This window comes from Anolis carolinensis, chromosome 5 (assembly GCF_035594765.1).
Source record: "Anolis carolinensis isolate JA03-04 chromosome 5, rAnoCar3.1.pri, whole genome shotgun sequence".
NCBI lineage: Eukaryota > Metazoa > Chordata > Lepidosauria > Squamata > Dactyloidae > Anolis > Anolis carolinensis.
This window is the reverse complement of record NC_085845.1, coordinates 12720780-12739893: the sequence shown is the minus strand read 5'-3', so window position 1 is coordinate 12739893 and position 19114 is coordinate 12720780. Positions and strand designations below refer to the sequence as shown.

The 19114-nt window shown below is 39.7% G+C and overlaps 1 protein-coding gene across 9 annotated transcripts in view; it reads left to right on the top strand.

Annotated features, from left to right (window-relative positions):
- The window catches only part of ccdc158 (coiled-coil domain containing 158), a 49699-nt gene that overhangs the window by 12250 nt on the left and 18335 nt on the right, over positions 1 to 19114 (top strand). For 6 of the 9 annotated variants that reach the window (XR_010006349.1, XM_062981236.1, XM_062981235.1 and 3 more), the window contains 14 exons: positions 739 to 775; positions 1344 to 1462; positions 2765 to 3597; positions 5079 to 5188; positions 7128 to 7455; positions 9532 to 9608; positions 10332 to 10442; positions 12016 to 12130; positions 13385 to 13504; positions 14004 to 14201; positions 15837 to 16319; positions 16398 to 16587; positions 17341 to 17493; positions 18764 to 18876. Coding sequence is in view for 8 of the 9 variants with exons in the window: in XM_062981236.1 (XP_062837306.1) it covers positions 750 to 775; positions 1344 to 1462; positions 2765 to 3597; positions 5079 to 5188; positions 7128 to 7455; positions 9532 to 9608; positions 10332 to 10442; positions 12016 to 12130; positions 13385 to 13504; positions 14004 to 14201; positions 15837 to 16319; positions 16398 to 16587; positions 17341 to 17493; positions 18764 to 18876 (2976 nt within the window). In the remaining variant the exon portion in view is untranslated. Of the gene's footprint in view, positions 1 to 738; positions 776 to 1343; positions 1463 to 2764; positions 3598 to 5078; positions 5189 to 7127; positions 7456 to 9531; positions 9609 to 10331; positions 10443 to 12015; positions 12131 to 13384; positions 13505 to 14003; positions 14202 to 15836; positions 16320 to 16397; positions 16588 to 17340; positions 17494 to 18763; positions 18877 to 19114 lie in introns of those variants that run through there. The other 3 variants (XM_062981237.1, XM_062981238.1, XM_062981240.1) reach the window with 3 other exon arrangements.

Here is a 19114-nt window from a genome sequence, read left to right as displayed (position 1 = left end):
GGCTCACCCAAAGTCTGAAATGACTTCAAGGCACACAACAACAACAATCCTAATTAACGACTATCTCATTAGCCAATAGCAGGCCCACACTTTCCATTGAAATCCTGATAGGTTTATGTTAGTTAAAATTGTTTTCATTTTTTAAATATTGTATTGTTCTTTCATTGTTGTTGTTGTTTTGCACTACAAATAAAACATATGCAGTGTGCATAGGAATTTGTTTGTTTGTTTGTTTTTTCAAATTATAATTCGGCCCCTCAACAGTCTGAAGGATTGTGGACCGGCCCTCTGTTTTAAAAGTTTGAGGACCCCTGGTCCAAACATTGAAAGGAACTATCCAAAGTTCTGAACCTTGTTTATGAATCTGTATCTTATGCTGGATCTACACTTCCATGTTGTGCAGTTTGAATTGCATTATATGGGTCTACACTGACCATATAATGCAGTTCAGACTGCAATATATGGCAGTGTAGGCCCACCCTTAGACAATTCTTTTAATGTTTGCACTAAAACCCAGTGCAAGTTTGTTGTCCCACTGATCTAGGAGCCTCCACCAGCCATTGCTGGTTAAGGAGGGAGTTTCCTGGGGAAATTTGCATGCTACATTATCTTTACACATAGCTTGTTAAACACATGCATGTTTTTTTTTAATACTCATGAGTTTATATACATTCACAGACAGGATTTATAAAATTAATTTCTTACCAATATATTTTTCTCTTGATTTGCTTTTTGCAGGTTTTCCAAAAATGAGTAAGAATCTTCAGGAACTAAGGTAATGCTATTATAGACATTTCACCAATAATGTGCAGATAACATTTCAACTAAAAAAAATGTTGTGATCATTAATATTTTTAGAGAGGATATTGTGGAATTATCTGTGAGTCAACCCAACCATTAAGATAGGTAATTTTTGGTAGCCAAGGCATGTGTGTTAATAAGGTATGAAGTGTACTGATCACTAATCAAGCAGTATATTCTGGATGAAAATACAAGTTAAGTATCACTTATCCAGAAATCTGAAATGAACCTCAGCAATTTCTATGTGAATAACTGAGGTAGTGACAGTTAATATAGAAGTAACGACGTTATTAAAATGCAGCATTGTATAAAATTACCTTCAGGATATTTGTATATAGTGTATAAAGAACAAATAACATCATAGTTTTACTTGGATACCATTTCCAAGCTATCTCATTAAGATATTTATCAAGATATATGCAAAACACTTCTGGTGCTAAGCATTTCAGATAAAGGATACTCAACCTATAAAAGGTTTTACTTTGGGGTGAGTAATTAGTGTTGCATAGTCTATGTTGATATTATGCCATTTGATTGCACAGGGAAGCATTACAAAAACAAACACTAGAGACCTTGAAGCTCCAGGAAGAAGCAAAAAAATTCCCAACAGAACCTCTCTCACGCCGGGAAACAGCTAGTTATCCTTATACTGTTGTTACAGGTATGTGCAGCACATAGTATAGTGGTAGAGCAATTCAAGAATGCTTTGAAGAGTGCTTTTCCATAAATGACTATTGTCAGGGCAAATAACTTCATTAAACATATTGAAAATTAAACCTAGGAGAATTTTGTTTAGACGTCTTGGATCCTGTACAAGGAGAAAGTGGTACAGTAGAGTTCCGGTTATCCAACTTAAACGGGTGGGCCACGTGTCAGATAACCAGATCTGTCAGATAATAAGAAGGCCCGGCTTAGTTAACACGGAGCGCATTGCTAAACAGCAATGCGCCCCAGGTTTCCCCAAAGTCCTGGACCTTTACTGGAGAGAGGAAACACTTCCCTCTGGTAAAGGCCCAGCCTAGGGAAACCCGGGGCATGTTACTGTTTAGCAACACGCTCTGTGTTTCCCCAAAGTCCTGGGCCTTTACCGGAGTTAGGAAACACTTCCATCCGGTAAAAGCCCAGCCTAGGGAAACCCGGGGCGCGTTGCTAAACAGCAATGCTTTTACCGGAGTAAAGGCCCGGGCCCTTTACCTTCCATGGCTGCCTCTGCATCTGCCTCCCTTTCTCCGCTGTCGCCTCCTTCGCATCCTCCTGGGGCAGCTCGAGGAAAAGGGAGATAAAAGTCCTCCTCCCTCTTTCGAGCTCCCTCCAGCTCAGCAGTGTTCCCTTCCTCGGGCTGCCCCAGGAGGAGGCAAAGGAGGTCACACCTTATTTCTGCACTATACTTCATATAATTGTCCAGGCTTGAAAAAATAAACTGTGTTAAGAGGAAATGGCTCAGTAAGCAAAAGAAGATTAACGCACAGTGAAATTCTTGGAAATTACAGATTTCCAGATGAAGAATTTGCTGAGTTAGTCTATTTTCACTGCTACCTGGATACACAGCACTATACTAAAGAGTACTAGTATTGAGTACTTATTTTTGAGTTTGTAAAGAAATGAAGTAAAAGGCAGAAATGATCAATCACTGTTCACAACAAATATATTATTGATACTGCCAGCTTTACACTTCATTCTACTATGGCCCGCAGGACAGATGCAGCCTGTAAAGACCTTCCCTTCAGCCTGGGGTGGGGCTGGACTTACTCTTTGCTGGTCAGCCCTTCGCATGCCTGCCTGACTAGGAAGTGTTGATTGGCAAAGGAAAAGCCCAGGCCCTTCGCTAGCCTCAGTCAGTTCCCATGAGCTTCCCTTTTGGCAGGGAGGGAGGAGGGGTGGCCCACAAAAGTTTTTTATTTTAATATTTGCCCTTTATGAGGGCCAAGCTCTGCAGGCCTGTTCTATTCTGTTTTTGTTTTAGGTGCTTCTATTCCACTTGCAAGCAACCCAACTCTGCAGCCTTCCATTATGCAAAGCGGAACGATGGAGGGCTCTCTTCCACTTGCAAGCACGACTCTGCAGCCTTCCATTATGCAAAGCGGAACGATGGAGAGCTCTGGTCCACTTGCAAGCAATACGACTCTGCAGCCTTCCATTATGCAAAGCGGAATGATGGAGAGCTCTGGTCCACTTGCAAGCAACACAATTCTGCAGCCTTCCATTATCCAAAGTGAAACAAGGGAGAGCTCTGTTCCACTTGGAAGCAACACAATGCTGCAACCTTCCATTATGCAAAGCGAAATTATAGAGAGCTCTGTTCCACTTGCAAGCAACACAACTCTGCAACCTTCCATTATGCGAAGCAGAATGACAGCGAGCACTGTTCGATTTGCAAGCAACACAACTCTGCCACCTTCTTTTATGCAAAGCGGAATGACAGACAGTTCTGTTCCCTTTGCAAGCAACACAACTCTACAACCTTCTTTTATGCAAAGCGGAATGACAGACAGTTCTGTTCCACCTGCAAGCGATACAACTCTGCAGCCTTCAATTATTCGAAGCGGAGCAGCGGAGAGCTCTGTTACACTTCCAAGCAACACAAAATTTCAGTCTTCCACTATGAGAAGCGGACAAGTAGAGAGTTCTGTTTACTCTGCTCCTAGTGCTGCTGCTGGTAGCACTCCAAAAAACTTGTATTCTAAATATGAACAGGACATTGAAGCCCAGAAAAAACCTTCTAAATACTCAGAGAGAGATACCATTGTGGAAGAATATTCTCAACAAGTCAAAGATCTGCAGAAGAGGCTAAGCGAAGTGAGTTTTGAACTTAAGACTATAAGTATATTGATTGTCATGTAAGTGCAGAGAACAGATACTCTCATCAGGGTTATGTGTTCTTTGCATGGAAGAAGTAGAGAATGAACACTGTCAAAGTAGCTTGCATTTATAACAGGTTCTGTTTAATCAATGGATTCCACCAAATGACCACATTCCCAATCTTAGTTCATTGGTCACAACAGTCTCATTTTTCTTGATTTTTGCAAATGATTGCTTGACTGGAATTTCTAGACACACAAATATGTACAGTATTCAGAAATATTTAGTGTGAATAATCTGAAACCATATGTTTTATAGAATCATAGAGTTGGACGAGACCACCAGGGTCATCCAGTCCAATCCTCTGCCATACAGGAACACAGCATCAAAGCATCCCTGACAGATGGCCATCTAGCCTCTCCTTAGAAACTTCCAGAGAAGGAAACCCCACCACAATCTGGCAGCATATTCCATTGGCAAACAGCTCTTATGGTCAGGAAGCTCTTCCTACTGTTTAAGTGGAATTTTTTTTTCCTGAAATGTGAAGCCATTGTTCCATGTCCTAGTCTCCAGAGCAACAGAAAACCAGCTTGCTCCTCCTCAATGTGACATCCTTTCACATATGTAAACTTGGCTATTATAGCCCCTCTCAGCCTTTTTTTCTCCAGATCCCTCAGCCGTTTCCTATTCAGAAGACTCACTATAATGTGCTAGTCTAGGGAAAGGTCAGAGGAGTAAAGACTAATATCAGTAACCCAACTTAGATTCAGCATTTAGTGCATGAATGCAGTTAAATAAAATTTAAATAAGAACTTTACAGGCACCTAAACAGCACTGGGGGCATGTGACAGATTAATTGTATTAATTCCTGCAGTAAACATCACTTATCTAGTTTGAACTTCCATGATTCCATAGCATTGAGACATTAAGTTAAAGTGCGAAACTGCAGTATTTCTACAGTGCAGATGTACCTTGTAGCTCTCAGAATCTCCAAGACAGCCTGAACTCTTGAGGCTATCCTGTATGAAGTTGTCTTAAACATTTAAAACTATCTAAACTAGCAAGTTAGTACCAAGCTGGCTGGAAATTGTGGCCTTAAAAAGTATTGTTGCCAAGTTCTGCAAGAATGGCTGCCTAATCTTTTAATCTTTATCCGTGCTGCAGGTAAACCCAGGTGTTTAAGAGACTGCTTCAGTCAGAGTGAGAAAGTGATATGGAAAAGACAGGAATTACCTACAGCCATAACTGTAGGAACGTACCGCTTTTAGAGTGAAGCAAACACTCTCTCATGAGCCACCTGTCCACCAGGTCTAACAAATAACTTCTACACTTATTGGACTCATGATCTTGAGAAACTCTTGCAAGTTTTCTCCTAGTCACTTCTATTCAGGGCCTTTGGTATTGCACTCTCCTATTTCTTCTGTTATATTCAGCCCAGAATTTACAAAAGCCTTACAATTAATTTTTTTCTTGAGCAGACCACAGAGCAACATGAACAAGAGAAATCTGGTTTAAGGCAATCAATACTGGAGTTGCAGGCAAGCCTTCAGCAAGTGAGCAGAGAGAAAGAGTTGATTACTGACATCAGGTAAGCATGTTCACAGCATAAGCCAGTAATGCCTACAGATGGTATTTGTTCATTTTTTTCGTGTCAGGAGCGACTTGAGAAACTTCTAGTGTGAGAGAATTGGCTGTCTGCAAGGATGTTGCCCAGGGGACGCCCGTATGTTTTGATGTTTTTACCATCCTTGTGGGAGGCTTCTCTGATGTCCCCACATGGAGCTGGAGCTGATAGAGGGAGCTCATCTGCACTCTCCCTGGGTTGATTCGAACCCAGCAGCCTTTAAGTCAGCAACCCAACCTTCAAGTCATAAGGCCCCACTACGCCACTGAGGGCTCCTTTATTTGTTCAATTTAACTGCAGCATCACAGTTGAGCTTTAGAATGATTAATGTGGAAGGAATGACTCTTTAAATGCCTCAAGGGCTGTCACATAGAGGAGGTGAATGCAGGCTTGTTTTAGAAGAGAGTACATTTCAGTTGAACATTAGAAGGAATGTCTTAATAGTTAAAGCTGGTTTGTCAGTGGAACCAATTGCCTAGAGCGGTGTTTCTCAAACTGCTCCTCCAGGAGTTTTGAACTTCAGTTCCCAGACATCCCAGCCACTTTACCAGCTGTTAGGAATTGTGGGAGCTGAAAACCAAAACATCTGGAGCACAGTTTGAGAAACTCTGGCCTAGAGAGGTGATGTGGATCTCTTCTTTGGCTGTCTTAGAAAAGAGAGTGGATGTCCTGGCCAGCATTTGTCTAGTCTGGCTCAGCTGCTGCTGGGGGCAGCTCTCTAGCAGAGGAGGACCCTTCTCAATATTGCAGCAAACTTGGGAGGAGTTAATCCAGACATGGGCAGACTTCAGCCCTCCAGGTGTTTTGGACTTCAACTCTCACAATTCCTAACAGCCGGTAGGGAGTTGGAAGTCCAAAACACCCGAAGGACCGATGTTTCCCCATGCCTGGGTTAATCTGACCTCCTCAGCAAGGAAATAATCATAGGCTTCTTGGGTTATCTTGCTGAAATGAGCAGCAGCTGAGATCTCATGAAAAAAGTGGTCTGGAAAAAATAGCTCTTTGGTAGCAGACAACACCGTACCTTTGGACTCTTGTCATGGATCTTAGCTCTGCTGCCCCTGGGTTAGAATTCAGGACCCTGACCTTGTTCCTGTAATCCTGATCTGGACCCCATTGTATCCTGAATCCTTGACTCTGACTTCTGGACTAACTTCCTGACTTAGATTTGTGGAGTTGGATCCGGACTTGGACTTCAGTTTGCATCCCTTACTGTCTGGCTTGACTACGGAACCCTTCCTTTGGTTTGTAAGCTTGGATTCTTGGTCTTTTTTGATAAGTGAATCTGATTATTGGAGTGTAACCTTGGGTATTGTTTATTCTTGCTCCTGACCTGACTCAACTCTGCATTAATTGGACTCCTGGTTGTGGCTTGTATTCATTGTTACTCCAGCTGTGCATTACAATTCTATTATTTTGGCCAGATTGGTTGAAGGCTGCTAATTTGGATCAGCAAAGGAAAGCAAGTTGTTATTGCTGTGTGTCTTCAAGTAGTTTTTGACTAATGGCAATCCTAAAATAAGCCTATCTTTGGGTTTTCTTGGGAAGATTTGTTAAAGAGGGGTTGCCTTTGCCTTCTCAGACTGAGAGAATGTGACTTGCCCAAGGTCACCAAGTGGGTTTCCATGGCTGAGTAGGGATTCAAACACTGGTCTTGAGATTTGTAGTCCAACACTTAAACCACTGTGCCACACTGGCTGTCAGTGTATTGTATCAAGCTTTGAAAAAGTATTTGCACTGCAACTTCCTGAAGCTCCCAATCAGCTGCCTAGAAAATTCTGGGAGGTGTAGTCCAAAAAGGGGATTTTCCAAGCTCTTGTAAACCCATGAAGAAAATTAAAACACATCTAGTTACCCAAGGCCACTACATTTATTAATAGGTGCTTTTATTTCTGATAAATAGACGGAAGGAGTCTCAGAGCCAAGAGGACCTCGGCTGCCAGATGAAGGCTACAATTAGTGAACTGAAAACAGCCAGCCTGCTTCAGGAAGAAATGCTGAAGGAATCCAGTAGCCAGACAGAACACCTGAAGAAGATGATCCATGGCCATGAAAATGTGTTCCAGGGACTCCGGGACGTCCTAATGAAGTATGAAGAGGACATGGGTAAGAAGGTGTACGAACATGAATCCGTTGCCAATCTCCACATCTGCAACTTGCCCACTGCTTTTAGCAAAGTGCTGCGAGATCTGGAAGCTGAGGTGCTGCGCCTCCAGGGAAGGCTTGCCTCAGTAAGTGCCCTTCCATTCAATTTGCCTAGAGTCTAGAGATTACATAGAACTGTGTATTTGTAGTATGTGTAGGAGAGAAACAGAAACACTAGAATAGGACAGATGGCTTAATCAAAATCACGTTGAGACTAATCATAATAATGTAGTATGAGAACATTTATTATTAATAATCATAATAATCTGCTTTCCTTTCTCAAAGAAGACTCAAAGCGGACAATTCTGGTCAGTTGTATACTGGATGTTCCATCCTGTTGAGATAGGGGCAAGTAAATACAAGCATTGCTCACTGTCATTTTTTTGGATGGCTAGTCACAGTCTTAGTGCACTTTGGTCTTTTAAAATGCATAGATTTAAGTGTCTACAAGGCTGTACTGAACTCTCCTCCTAAATGGTTTGAGGCCAGAACAGGTCTGCAGACAGTAAAGCCTTGTGTCAAAACTGGGATACTTTTGATTTCTATAAAGCTAGATATTGCCGTGGGAACTGTCTGCCAGCAAAAGACAGATCCTGGTTGCAACTTTGGAAAGTATTTCAAAGCTCATCTAGTCCAGTAACTTGGAATGTAAATGTGGTAAGGTGAAAGCAATGTTGTCACTGCATATGCATGCACACATTCATACCACTTTTTTCTCTGAAAACAACCCAAAAATTTCGTGTGAGGTGATAGGATGATTGTGCAAACCATAGGCAATATGTTTTGTGCCTTTCTAAAGCTTCCGTTGTCTTATCTCCAACCTCTCACTGTTTTGACAGTTCACTTAGAATGGGAGGTGGCAGATGATAGCAAAGGCAGTATATGGTTATGGGGACAGGTGGTCAGTAGGGTTGTGTCGGAAGCAAGAAGTACAGTTCCCGGTTTCTGCATCGCCATCTGGTTCCAGCAGCTATCTCAAATGCTACATGTTTCCAGTTAAAAAGAGACAATGACAGAAAGATGATCAAGCTCTGCAGCCATCTAAGATGCAAGTTCCATGAAAAAGATGCATTTGCTAACATTGCACTACACTATTTCCTCAAAAACCTTGCCTGCACTGAGCACGTCAAAGATTTGAAGTGCTATAAAATGAATATTTTAACTTTGCTTTGAACTTAACGTGTCGAAAGCAATTTATACTAAATCTAATGATAGAAGTTAGGCATTTTGGTGTAAACTGATACCATGCAGTTTCTTTTAAATTCCTCTTGGGACTCCTTGTATTATCTTCCCATGGTCTTTCTTTCCATGATGGCTGCCAAATGCTTTTGTTTTATTGGATTATCTCCAGGTTTAGATTCCTGAGTCATGCTGGTGGGTTTAGAAATCCCTAGAGAGAACATATTAATCAAATTATAAATCCTGCAAAAAATTGAGGGCTGGAGTCCATTAGCATCCATGTGTCATACATACATAGGTTACTGTGCCTTCAGTCTTTTACATCAGGGATGGGCAATTATGTCAGAGCTGAAGCTACATGTTCACCCCACTAGGTGTGAAGAGCTGCACCTCCTCTGTCATAATTTTTTTCAACAGTTAGATCAGCTGTCAGAATTTAAGAGACAATTAAAGACCTATCTTTTCCAGCAGGCCTTCCCAATCAATTTTAACTTGATAATTTTAATCTACATTTCATCAATGAATTTCAACCTGCATTTTAACCATGTGTATCTTGTTGCATATATTTTCATAGTCTTGTGTTTTATCTTTCTGTTTTAACCATGTTGTATCCTGCCTTGATCTGCAAAGAGAGGCAGTTAATAAAACAACAGCAACAACAGCAGCAGTAATAATAATAATAATAATAATAATAATAATAATAATAATAATAATAATAATAATTCCCAACCAGGAAATGATCAAAAGAAGGCTCTCCTGGCCTAAAACAGTGTGATTGCATTGTTCTCCGGTGCCCCTATATAAGGCATAGGGTTCTCTTTTCTGTATAATATTTAATTATAACAAAAAATTAAGGAGTTGTTAGGATTCGTGTTGGGGTCCCTGGGAATTATATGTGTTCTATAGGATACACTCTGCTTTATGTGTCTTTAACATGTAAGAAGAATTGTTCATTGTTATAATTTATGACAATTTATTAACAGTTTGAAGGACAACTGAACCTACTGAAGAAAGAATCCCAGTGCAAAACTGAAATGATGCTTCAACAGCATCATGAGAGGTACATTGTTCTCTTTTTTTTATTTGCAGAGTATTTGAATGGCTTAGAATGTAGACTTGGCAATAAAAACATTCTACTGTCAACATTCTAAAGACTACCAACAAAAAACAAAACGGAACGTTCTCAGCCTGAGATGCTTCAAAGCAAAATGAAATAATCTACAATAGATACATATTAAGTATTAAGAAAGCTATTGAAAGCTGTGCAGCTTTCATAGTAAATTGTGCAGTTTTCAGCAGGAGCTGTATAGCTTGTGGAAATTGGTGCATTTTTCTAGGGAAGTCGTATAGCTCTCTTAGAAAAGCTGTAGTTTTCCATCACTGTGAAGAGGACATTCCCAAATGTCTCAGAGCTAAGGGATGAAAAATCGCTTCATTTTTCTTGAGATCTGTTTGAACTTGGAGAAATCAAGATTTATCATCTGCAGACGCGGGATGGAGGTGATGATTTCCTCTGGAACTTTTCCCTTCAACCATGGAACTTTACAGCAGTCATTGAGATTTCACAGTGATAAGGAGGACCATTTTCGGGACAGCATTGGGTTCCCTACAAACAAGTGTTTCCAGGCATTAAGAATCAAGCCTCTTCCCATCTGTATATCCCCTTCTCAGATTCTGTTTATTGGTCACCCCAGAGTGCAGCTATATGTTCAGCACTTACTTCTGTACAAACAGATAATTTGATGTAATAAATATCGCCTCTCTCTTTGTTTTTTAATCACAGTATTGAAAGGCTGATCAGTGAGCATGAACAGGAATTGGAAGCGCTGAGTGAGAACGCTAATGCTTCCCGCAGCCATGCAAGCAATATCCAAAGCCAGCTGGAAATTGTTCAGTATGTCTTTAAATCATGCTAATCTGCAAGTATATCACTGCAAGCTTCCTAAAGCAGTTACCCACTCCTTGACTGTACACGCTTTGATTGAGTACATCAGTAAGGGATGTAATTGTGCAGAGGGTTAATTAACTTTCTGGAGTTAGGACTCTAGGATAGGAAAAAAATCCCTGCTTGCCTTTCCAGCATAAACCATTACACATTTACAGTAAGATATGGGTGGCAGAAGCCCAATCTTTTAGTCTTATACACCACCAATATGTAATATGGATTCTTTCACATGTGGAGTTGGCAACTCAAAATTCTGCCCCTCCCCCACCCACCCCAAAATAATTTTCTTGATATTCGGAAGTATTTTTCCAACTCTGTCATCAGCCACTGGCTGCATTCACACTGAGCATCCTGGCTTGCTGAAAAGGAACATGGTGCCCATCACCAGCGTGGCTCTTCCTTTAAGTTGGAGCAGCTAAAGTAACCCAAAATGTGCATGAAAAAAATGTAGCATTTGGCATAAAGGTTAAGGAAGATTTCCTGCTTCTGTAACAAACCTAGACTGCGTCTCATGAAGTGGGTTGCAGTGCACAAATACTACTGCATTTAAAACTGTTTCATTTTTAAGCCTTGTTTTTTCGATCTAACTCCATCACTCAATTTTAGACTCGGTCTTCCACCTCTGAATTATTCTGAAGCACATCACTAATTTTTTCTGCCTTGCTATAGTTTCCTAAATATTTCAGTTGCTCATGTTTATTTTGATTTTTATTGTTATTATGTTTGTTTATTTATTTATATCCTACTTTTTCTCTCCATACAGAGACTCAAATGTTTGTGTGCTATTTATTATCAATAAGCCAGTCTGACTTAGTATGTTGTGCAGTTCACTCTATGATTTATTGCAGACAACAGTACATTTATTGAATTCATTCCATTCAGTTCATTTTTTCATCCATTCATTCATTCAGATTGTATTGATGTAATTTCTTGCTTACATATAGGAAGAGCCCTGGTTTTCTAAATCATTTTCTTCTGAGAGATTTTACAGTGAGGTCTATCAACAGGGCAAGAAATTCATAGCCTTTTTCCTGTTGCCCCAGTTGGCATCTGGACATCAGAGACATGCCTGATTTGGAACATGGAATTTCCATTTATGTTTCGCAGCCCATACTCCTGATAAATCAATGCTCCTTAATTTTGTTGCACTCCCTAAGAATGTACCTACACTGTACAATTAATGCAGTTTGACATCACTTTAACTGCTATAGCTCAGTGCTATGAAATAATAATAATAATAATAATAATAATAATAATAATAATAATAATAATAATAATTTAATTTTTATCCTGCTCTATCTCTCCGATGGAATCATGGGAGCTATGGTTTAGTAAAGCACTAGTAATCGTTGGCAGAAAAGACTAAAGACCTTGTAAAACGACAACTCCCAGGATTCCATAGCATTAAACCATGTGAATTAAAGTGTTGTCAGACTCCATTAATGCAATTAATTCCTGTATTTTATGGCAACAGCTTCCATAACAATATATTGTTTAAATAACTGTCTGCTTTCCTTCTTAGAGAACAAGCAAAAAACCAGAATTCATTGTACATGCGCCAGGTCAGTCAGCTGGAAAACACTGTGTCTCAGTTACGTTCGGAGCTGCGAGAAACAAGGAGAATGTCTCAGGACAAGGTGAATGCAAAGGTTATGTCAACACAAACTGTACTCCATTATGTGTGTCTTGAGCTCTATGTTTAGCATTAGAATACTAATGTGATGGATATTACAGAATGAAATTTGGTGTTTGCATGTGCCCTTTTTTCCATACTTGTTTTGTGTTTCTACGACTTTGTTTCCAGATATTAAGCAACATACTTACCAGAAACATGCGTTCCCTAATTAACCTTGTTCAGCTGTTGTCTGAAATGTGCTACAGCCAGCGCTGTTTACTTTTTGTATTCTCTATTCCCCAGGGCAGTTTAGAAAAACCTATACAGTAGAGTCTCACTTATCCAAGCTAAACAGGCCGGCAGAACCTTGGATAAGCGAATATCTTGGATAATAAGGAAAGATTAAGGAAAAGCCTATTAAACATCAAATTAGGTTATGATTTTACAAATTAAGCACCAAAACATCGTTATACAACAAATTTGACAGAAAAAGTAGTTCAATACGCAGTAATGTTATGTTGTAATTACTGTTTTTACGAATTTAGCACCAAAATATCATGATATATTGAAAACATTGACTACAAAAATGGCTTGGATAATCCAGAAGCTTGGATAAGTGAGGCTTGGATAAGTGAGACTCTACTTTTGATTTTACTTTTTTTACAGACATTTGCTCATACTTTGCCATTTGACTTCTAATCCACAAAAGCAGCTTATTGGGTGTTGATACTGGCAAACCTGCCAAGCAATTTGCTCGATTTCAGTGAAAGTTGGGTTTTTTTCACGGCATTAATGATATTTCCTCTTAAAGATAATTCCAAAAGGTCAAAGAAGAAGATTGTTGACTAATATTTCGCAGTGTTTGAAAGCAATACTCTTTGCTGAGTTCTTAACTTGCTTAGATGGTGGAGAAAAAGCAACAGGTGCTTCTCCAGGTTCTTGGGATTAAAAGGAATTGCTCTAGAGTACAGATAAAGTTTGTGCCCACTTTTATGCCCACAAAAATACCCCTTATATCCCAATCCTCTTTCTTACTGGACTTTCTTTAGCAGCATTAGCACTGGGAGAATAGTAAAGGAGAGCCGGAGAAACACAGAATTTAGTTACATTGCAACAGCTTGCATGCTGTGAAAAATACAATGAGCAAAGTATTGAACTGGGAAAGGGCTACAATGTTTCGGCTCTTGCCACGTTGATACTGTGCTAGGCTTCTTGGTAGGATAGCTGCTGTAAGACTCTTAGTGACTGTGGATGTGTTTTTGTGTTAATATCATAGATAGAAGAACTTGAGAAAGAGCTGCATCTGGTTAATTCAGAAATAGCAGAGGCTCAGACTGAAAGGGATCAGTATAGCCAGGAAACTGGAAACTTGGATGATCAGATTCAGCTGTTGAAGGTAAGAATCTAAGACAACATTATTATTATTAGTAGTAGTAATAGAAGCAGTATAAGTTGAGCATCCCTTATCTGGAATTCTGAAATCTTCCAAAATTGTGAGGCTAAGATAGTGACTCTTTTGTTTTCTGATGGTTCAGTGTTAGATGCACAAAATTATTTAAAAAATCGTGTGCATAAAATTACCTCCAAGCTATATGCATGAGATGTATATGAAATGTTTATGAATTTCATGTTTAGATTTGAGTCCCATCGGCAGAATTCATTTTTATGTAGATAAATGCAATACAGATATTCTAAAATGCAAAAAAAATCTAAAATACTTCTGGTCCCAAGCATTTCAAATAAGAGATACTTGAACTGTAGTAGTAATATATTTATTACTACTGTAGTATAGTTTAATAATGACGAATATAAAACTTCCTTGCTTTTTTAAAAAAACCAAAGCTAATTGTAAAATTGCTGCCTGATGCTTGGAAGATGCCTTGTCTGTGTTGCAGTCAGAGTTGTACAAGAAGGATATGGAGCTCAATCTAGAAAAAGAGCAGAATAAACGGCTCTGGGATCGAGACACGGGAAGCAGTATCACCATTGACCATTTGCGGAGGGAGCTGGACAACAAGAACATGGAACTGCAGCGCATTGATTCCGCAATGAAGTCCATGAAGGCAGAATGTCAGGAACAAATGGAACGACAGGTTAGGAGAGATGGCTGAAGTGGAAAGCTAGCTCAGTGGGAAATTTATTTATTTACAGCATTTATATTCCGCCCTTCTCACCCCGAAGGGGACTCAGGGCGGATCACATTACACATATAGGGAAATGCCCACTCTGTGTTATGGTCCAAACTCCTGATGCATGGGGATGCTTTTTTATTTTAATTATAACTAACTTGAGGCCATGTCATACTAAGGCCAGCAAAGGGCTTACTTTTTATAGTAACAGCAGAAAACTACCATTGTGTGACCTAAATACAGCCCTCTAGATCAGGCATGGGCAAACTGTGTCCCTTCGGGTGTTTTGGACTTCAACTCCTAGCAGCCTGTAGGCTGTAAGAAATTGTGGGAGTTGAAGTCCAAAACACCTGGAGGGATGAAGTTTGCCCATGCCTGCTCCATATGGTCCCTCATCCTTCAGGCAGTAATTAAACTTTTAAAAAAGCCAAATGGATGCTTTTGAAAAACCTAACCGGAAACAGACAAGGCAAAAGCAGAGGATTATGTCACCATGGAACATGGAACTCACGAAACTGATAGAACCATATTAGCTGCTGGCTGGCAGCACCTTAAACAAGCAGTGGTTATTTCTTCAGCTGCCTGTTGATGGCATTGTTGCTTTGTGGTAAAAGCAGAAGTAGGGTGTGTATGTAAGTTTCACAATAGAGAAGTCGGAAGCATTGGTTTGAACCTGAGGGTGCTTTCATGTAGCATAGCTGGCCATTTCGACTTTTGTCTAGAAAAAATATTGCAGTAACCCTCTTTACTATCAGGAAAAGGTCTAGAATACAGAAGTGGAGCAGCATCTACTTAAGATGTGAAATATAGTCTAAATGTGATGCAATGGTTGGCACATTTGACTGCTACTGGGGAGCTGGATTCAGATCCCCTTGGAATCATGACTCTCACTGTCTCAGCTACCTTTATAATGCTGTTGTTTAGACAAAATGTATATCGATGCCACATTAAGAGGTATTCCTGCTGCCACACCCACCTAAAAAGGATTTTGTTGGTCTTGGAATCTAATCAGTGTTTTAGAAGCATTGTAAAAGTTTTCTGTTTGGGTTAGTTTTCAATATCTGGAGTGGAGCAGGAAATGAAGGCACATAGATGGAAACTTTTTTAAAATTGAAGTTTGAGTTGAATATGTCATGAAGCTTTGAAGAAAGTCCTTGCAGGTAACCTAGGAAAGAAGGCTGACTAGGAAATGTCAAAGAGGTGCAAAGCAGAAAACTTTGTCTGGATACAACTATCTAGATTTTTTTCCAAGTGAGGCATCAATCCAGGATCTTACGTTGTCACAGAGAACTGGTCAGTCTGTCAGGTGTACATAACTCGCATATGTTTTCCTATTTAAAAAAAATAGCTGATTCAATATTGGTGAGTAAGCTGGAGGTGGCACAGTGAGTTTCAAGATTAAAGTGTTAATTGGAGGAGGTCATGAACAAAAGTATCAAACCTCTGCCTCTGATTGTGGGTAGAGTGGAAGAACGCTGGCCTAGTCTTGCATCCCCTCTTCCCCCAGATAGTTTCTTCCACCCTGGTTTTACTTAAATTGGTGCAAATTACCCTTGATGGGTAAAAGCAGTGAAGAAATGCTTTTCCCCCCCTTCCTAGATGTCTACCATTAAAGAAAAGAATGAAAGTATAGAGAAGGTTGCCTCTATGACTGCCCAGCAGGAGGCAACTAAAGAAATACTCCGCAAAGTTTCAGAGGAACTGGCAGAAAAGAAAATAAGCTTAGAGGCTGCAGAGAGGCAAGTGGCGGAGTTGACGTTGGCTGTGCAACAGAAGGAAAGCGTGATTGAGCTGACCAATGAAGAAATCCAGAAGCTCCGTGGACGAGTGGATAGCAAACTGCAGGAGCTCCAACAACTGAAGAACGAAAGTGAACACTTACTAAGCGTGCAGTCGGAGTGTGATTCCTTGAAGCTGCAGCTGGTGGAGAAGGAGAAGGTGGTTGAGATCCTGCGGAAACAGGTTGAGAACATGACCCAGGTTATTGGCCAGCATAGCCGGACAGCTGGTGGACTGGAGATGGAGAGATCTCAGCTTATGAAAGAGGCAAATGACATGAAACTTGAAATTCATGAACTTAAGGTGTGTATATTTCACTAGAGTCCCCAGATAGGGAGTGCTAATGCTTTTTAAGAAAGAAACTTTGGTTGTTTTCTCTAGATTTTACAGGACAAGAAAGACAGCCAGATGCGTGAGTTGGAGGCCAGTCTGAGTGAGATGGAATTGGAGAGGGTGAAACTGATGAACGCAAATGCTGAGAGGCTCCGAACCCTGAAAGAAATGATGCTTGAAAGAGAAGAGCTCATCAATGAAATAAAAATTAGTCGCATTGAGCTTGCCACCTTAGTGGGTTGGTAATCCTTCTTTGTTGATATCTTTTTTAAGTAATCGTTCTGTCTTGTAAATAGAAAGGGCAAAATGTAAAAACAAATTAATTGCAAAAAATTAATTGCAAACTCAAGGAGATAGTATAGGAGAAAAAAAGGAAGAGTCAAAATAGAGGAGGAAGGGCAAGCTGTATGAGAAAAGGAGGGACAAGAAATAAATAGTAATCTTAGAGCATAAACCTGGCTTTGCAAACGGCTTGAACACAAGACCAGCAAATTGCAATTACAGCAGGATAGTAGCATCTTCACCTTGTACATCACTCTCTTGGTGGGAAACGTCTTGGAAAATATTTCTCTTAATTACCTCCTTTTGTAAAGGAAACATTTGTCAATAATCTACCACCAGAAAAACACTGGGAAAGGAGCAACATCACATGAGATGTCTAAGGCAAAGACACCATTGTCCTGCTGTATTTCCAATTTGTTTGTCTTATTTGATAAACTCTGTAACTCTCCAAATCCCCCAGCCAGCATGGCCATCTTGGTAACCTGAGTCTATCTCGGGCATGGGCAAACTTCAGCCGTCCAGGAGTTTTGGACTTCAATTCCCATAATTCCTAACAGCCTATCATATCTGCTACCTTAATACTCTTCCTCTGAAAGTTCAAATAAAGATTTGTCCCCCACTGGTCCCTTGGACACCTGCATTGATTTCTTGTTAATTTTGCTTGCATGCATTCACCAATGCATAACAATCTGATACTATTCCCTTGCAGAGGAATCTCAAGTTCTAAAAAGTGATTTCCAAGAACAAAGTGAAGAGATGAAAGCTACTGTGAACAAACTGAAGTTGGAACTGAAATCTGCTCAGCTTGAACTGGAACAAACTAGAGCCACCTTAAAGACTACAGAGGGGTCTGATGGTCATGGTAATCGTAGAACTGTTATTTCTTTTCTGCATAATAGTTTTTTCCCATTGTGAGGAAGTGGTTTTATTTCTTCATTTGAGATTTTAATACAGAACTTCACATGGATGTTAGTGAATCAGAACTGAGTATTCAGTGTGAAATCATAAACCACAAAGTTGGTGGGGCTAAAATGCTGTACCTATAGCTAGAAATTATCAAGATCAGTGGTTCTCAAATAGTTGACAGTAATTAGAAATGTTAAAAGCACTGCAGGGTTGCATTGTAGGTGCATTTTGTTTACCCAACCTACTTAGCAGTTGAATTTATTCAGAGATGAATTTTCAGCAATTTCCACTCCCCTTCTAAAACTTATTTTTCAAGAATTATAATCAAAGCACAAAAGTGTTTTAGAAATATTACATTAGTTAAGTATTATGATCAGTAAATTCCAAATTTCCCCTTTCTTGTCACTTGTCTCAGTATGGGGGAAGATTGTCCCTTATCTTATGCCTGGAGATGTGTAAAAATTGTAAGCAAGTACTGAGCTTGGCTTGTCAGATCTTAGAAGCCAAGCAAGGTGAATACTTGGGTGGGAGACCGCCAACAAATACCAGGTGTTGTAAACTATATTTCATTTACAAAACTGGCAATAACAGCTCTGAATAGTCCTTGCCTAAGAAAACTCAATGAAATTCATGGAGTCACCATAAATTGACAGATGATTTGAATATACATACATATACCAGAAGTCATTTTGTTGTTCTCTGTTGAATCTGTGTTTTGGAAACAGTAACTGTTTTTACTTGGTGGCCTTTTTCATTGCTTCCAAAACACAGTGGGACCTGAGCATATACATTTTTTGTCCAGAAGCAGTGGCTTAATGTAAACCTACCTTGGGAATGGGAATTAAAAATCTATCATAATCCTTGGAGTTCCCATAAAATACTTCATATTGAGGGAAGTGTCTTATTGATCTCCAAAACAAAATCAGTTTATACAGGTACAATATCCCGGGCTTCCAGAGATTATTTTTCCCATCTGGAAGCACTTTTACAAAACAGCCCCTGTCTTCATGCTGCAAGCTGAGGTTTTAAAGAGAAGATTGGAGTGATTTTAGAAAATTTATCTGCAAGTTCTTATTCCACGCTACTGAGAAGAATCTTATTTTGGCCAAAACTAGAAGCCTGGGGCATGTCTGTAAAAAAAATGGTGTTATACCTGCAGAGTTTCTTAAATACTGTTACCAGAGCAAAGCTGGCACTAACATTGATGTAATTCCTCTCCTTTATAGCCATGAAAGTTGCAATAGGGATGCAAAAGCAAATCACAGCCAAACGAGGTCAGATAGAAGCTTTGCAGAGCAAGATTAAGTTCTTGGAGGAAGCAATGATTACAGCAACTAAGGTTAAAACTGCTAAAATGTTTATTTTATCTGTCTTAATCTTGTAACAGCAAAACCATCCTACAAAAAACCATTTTAAATCTGTCCCAAGTATATGTCATAGTAGTCTTCAGTTTTGTTGAAAACACATCTATTTATTCAGCTCACTTTAGTTGATATAGTAGATTGTCAACCACAATTTCACAAATTCTTCTGAATTTAATACAGGATTAGTATCCATCATCTGGTATTCTGAAATTT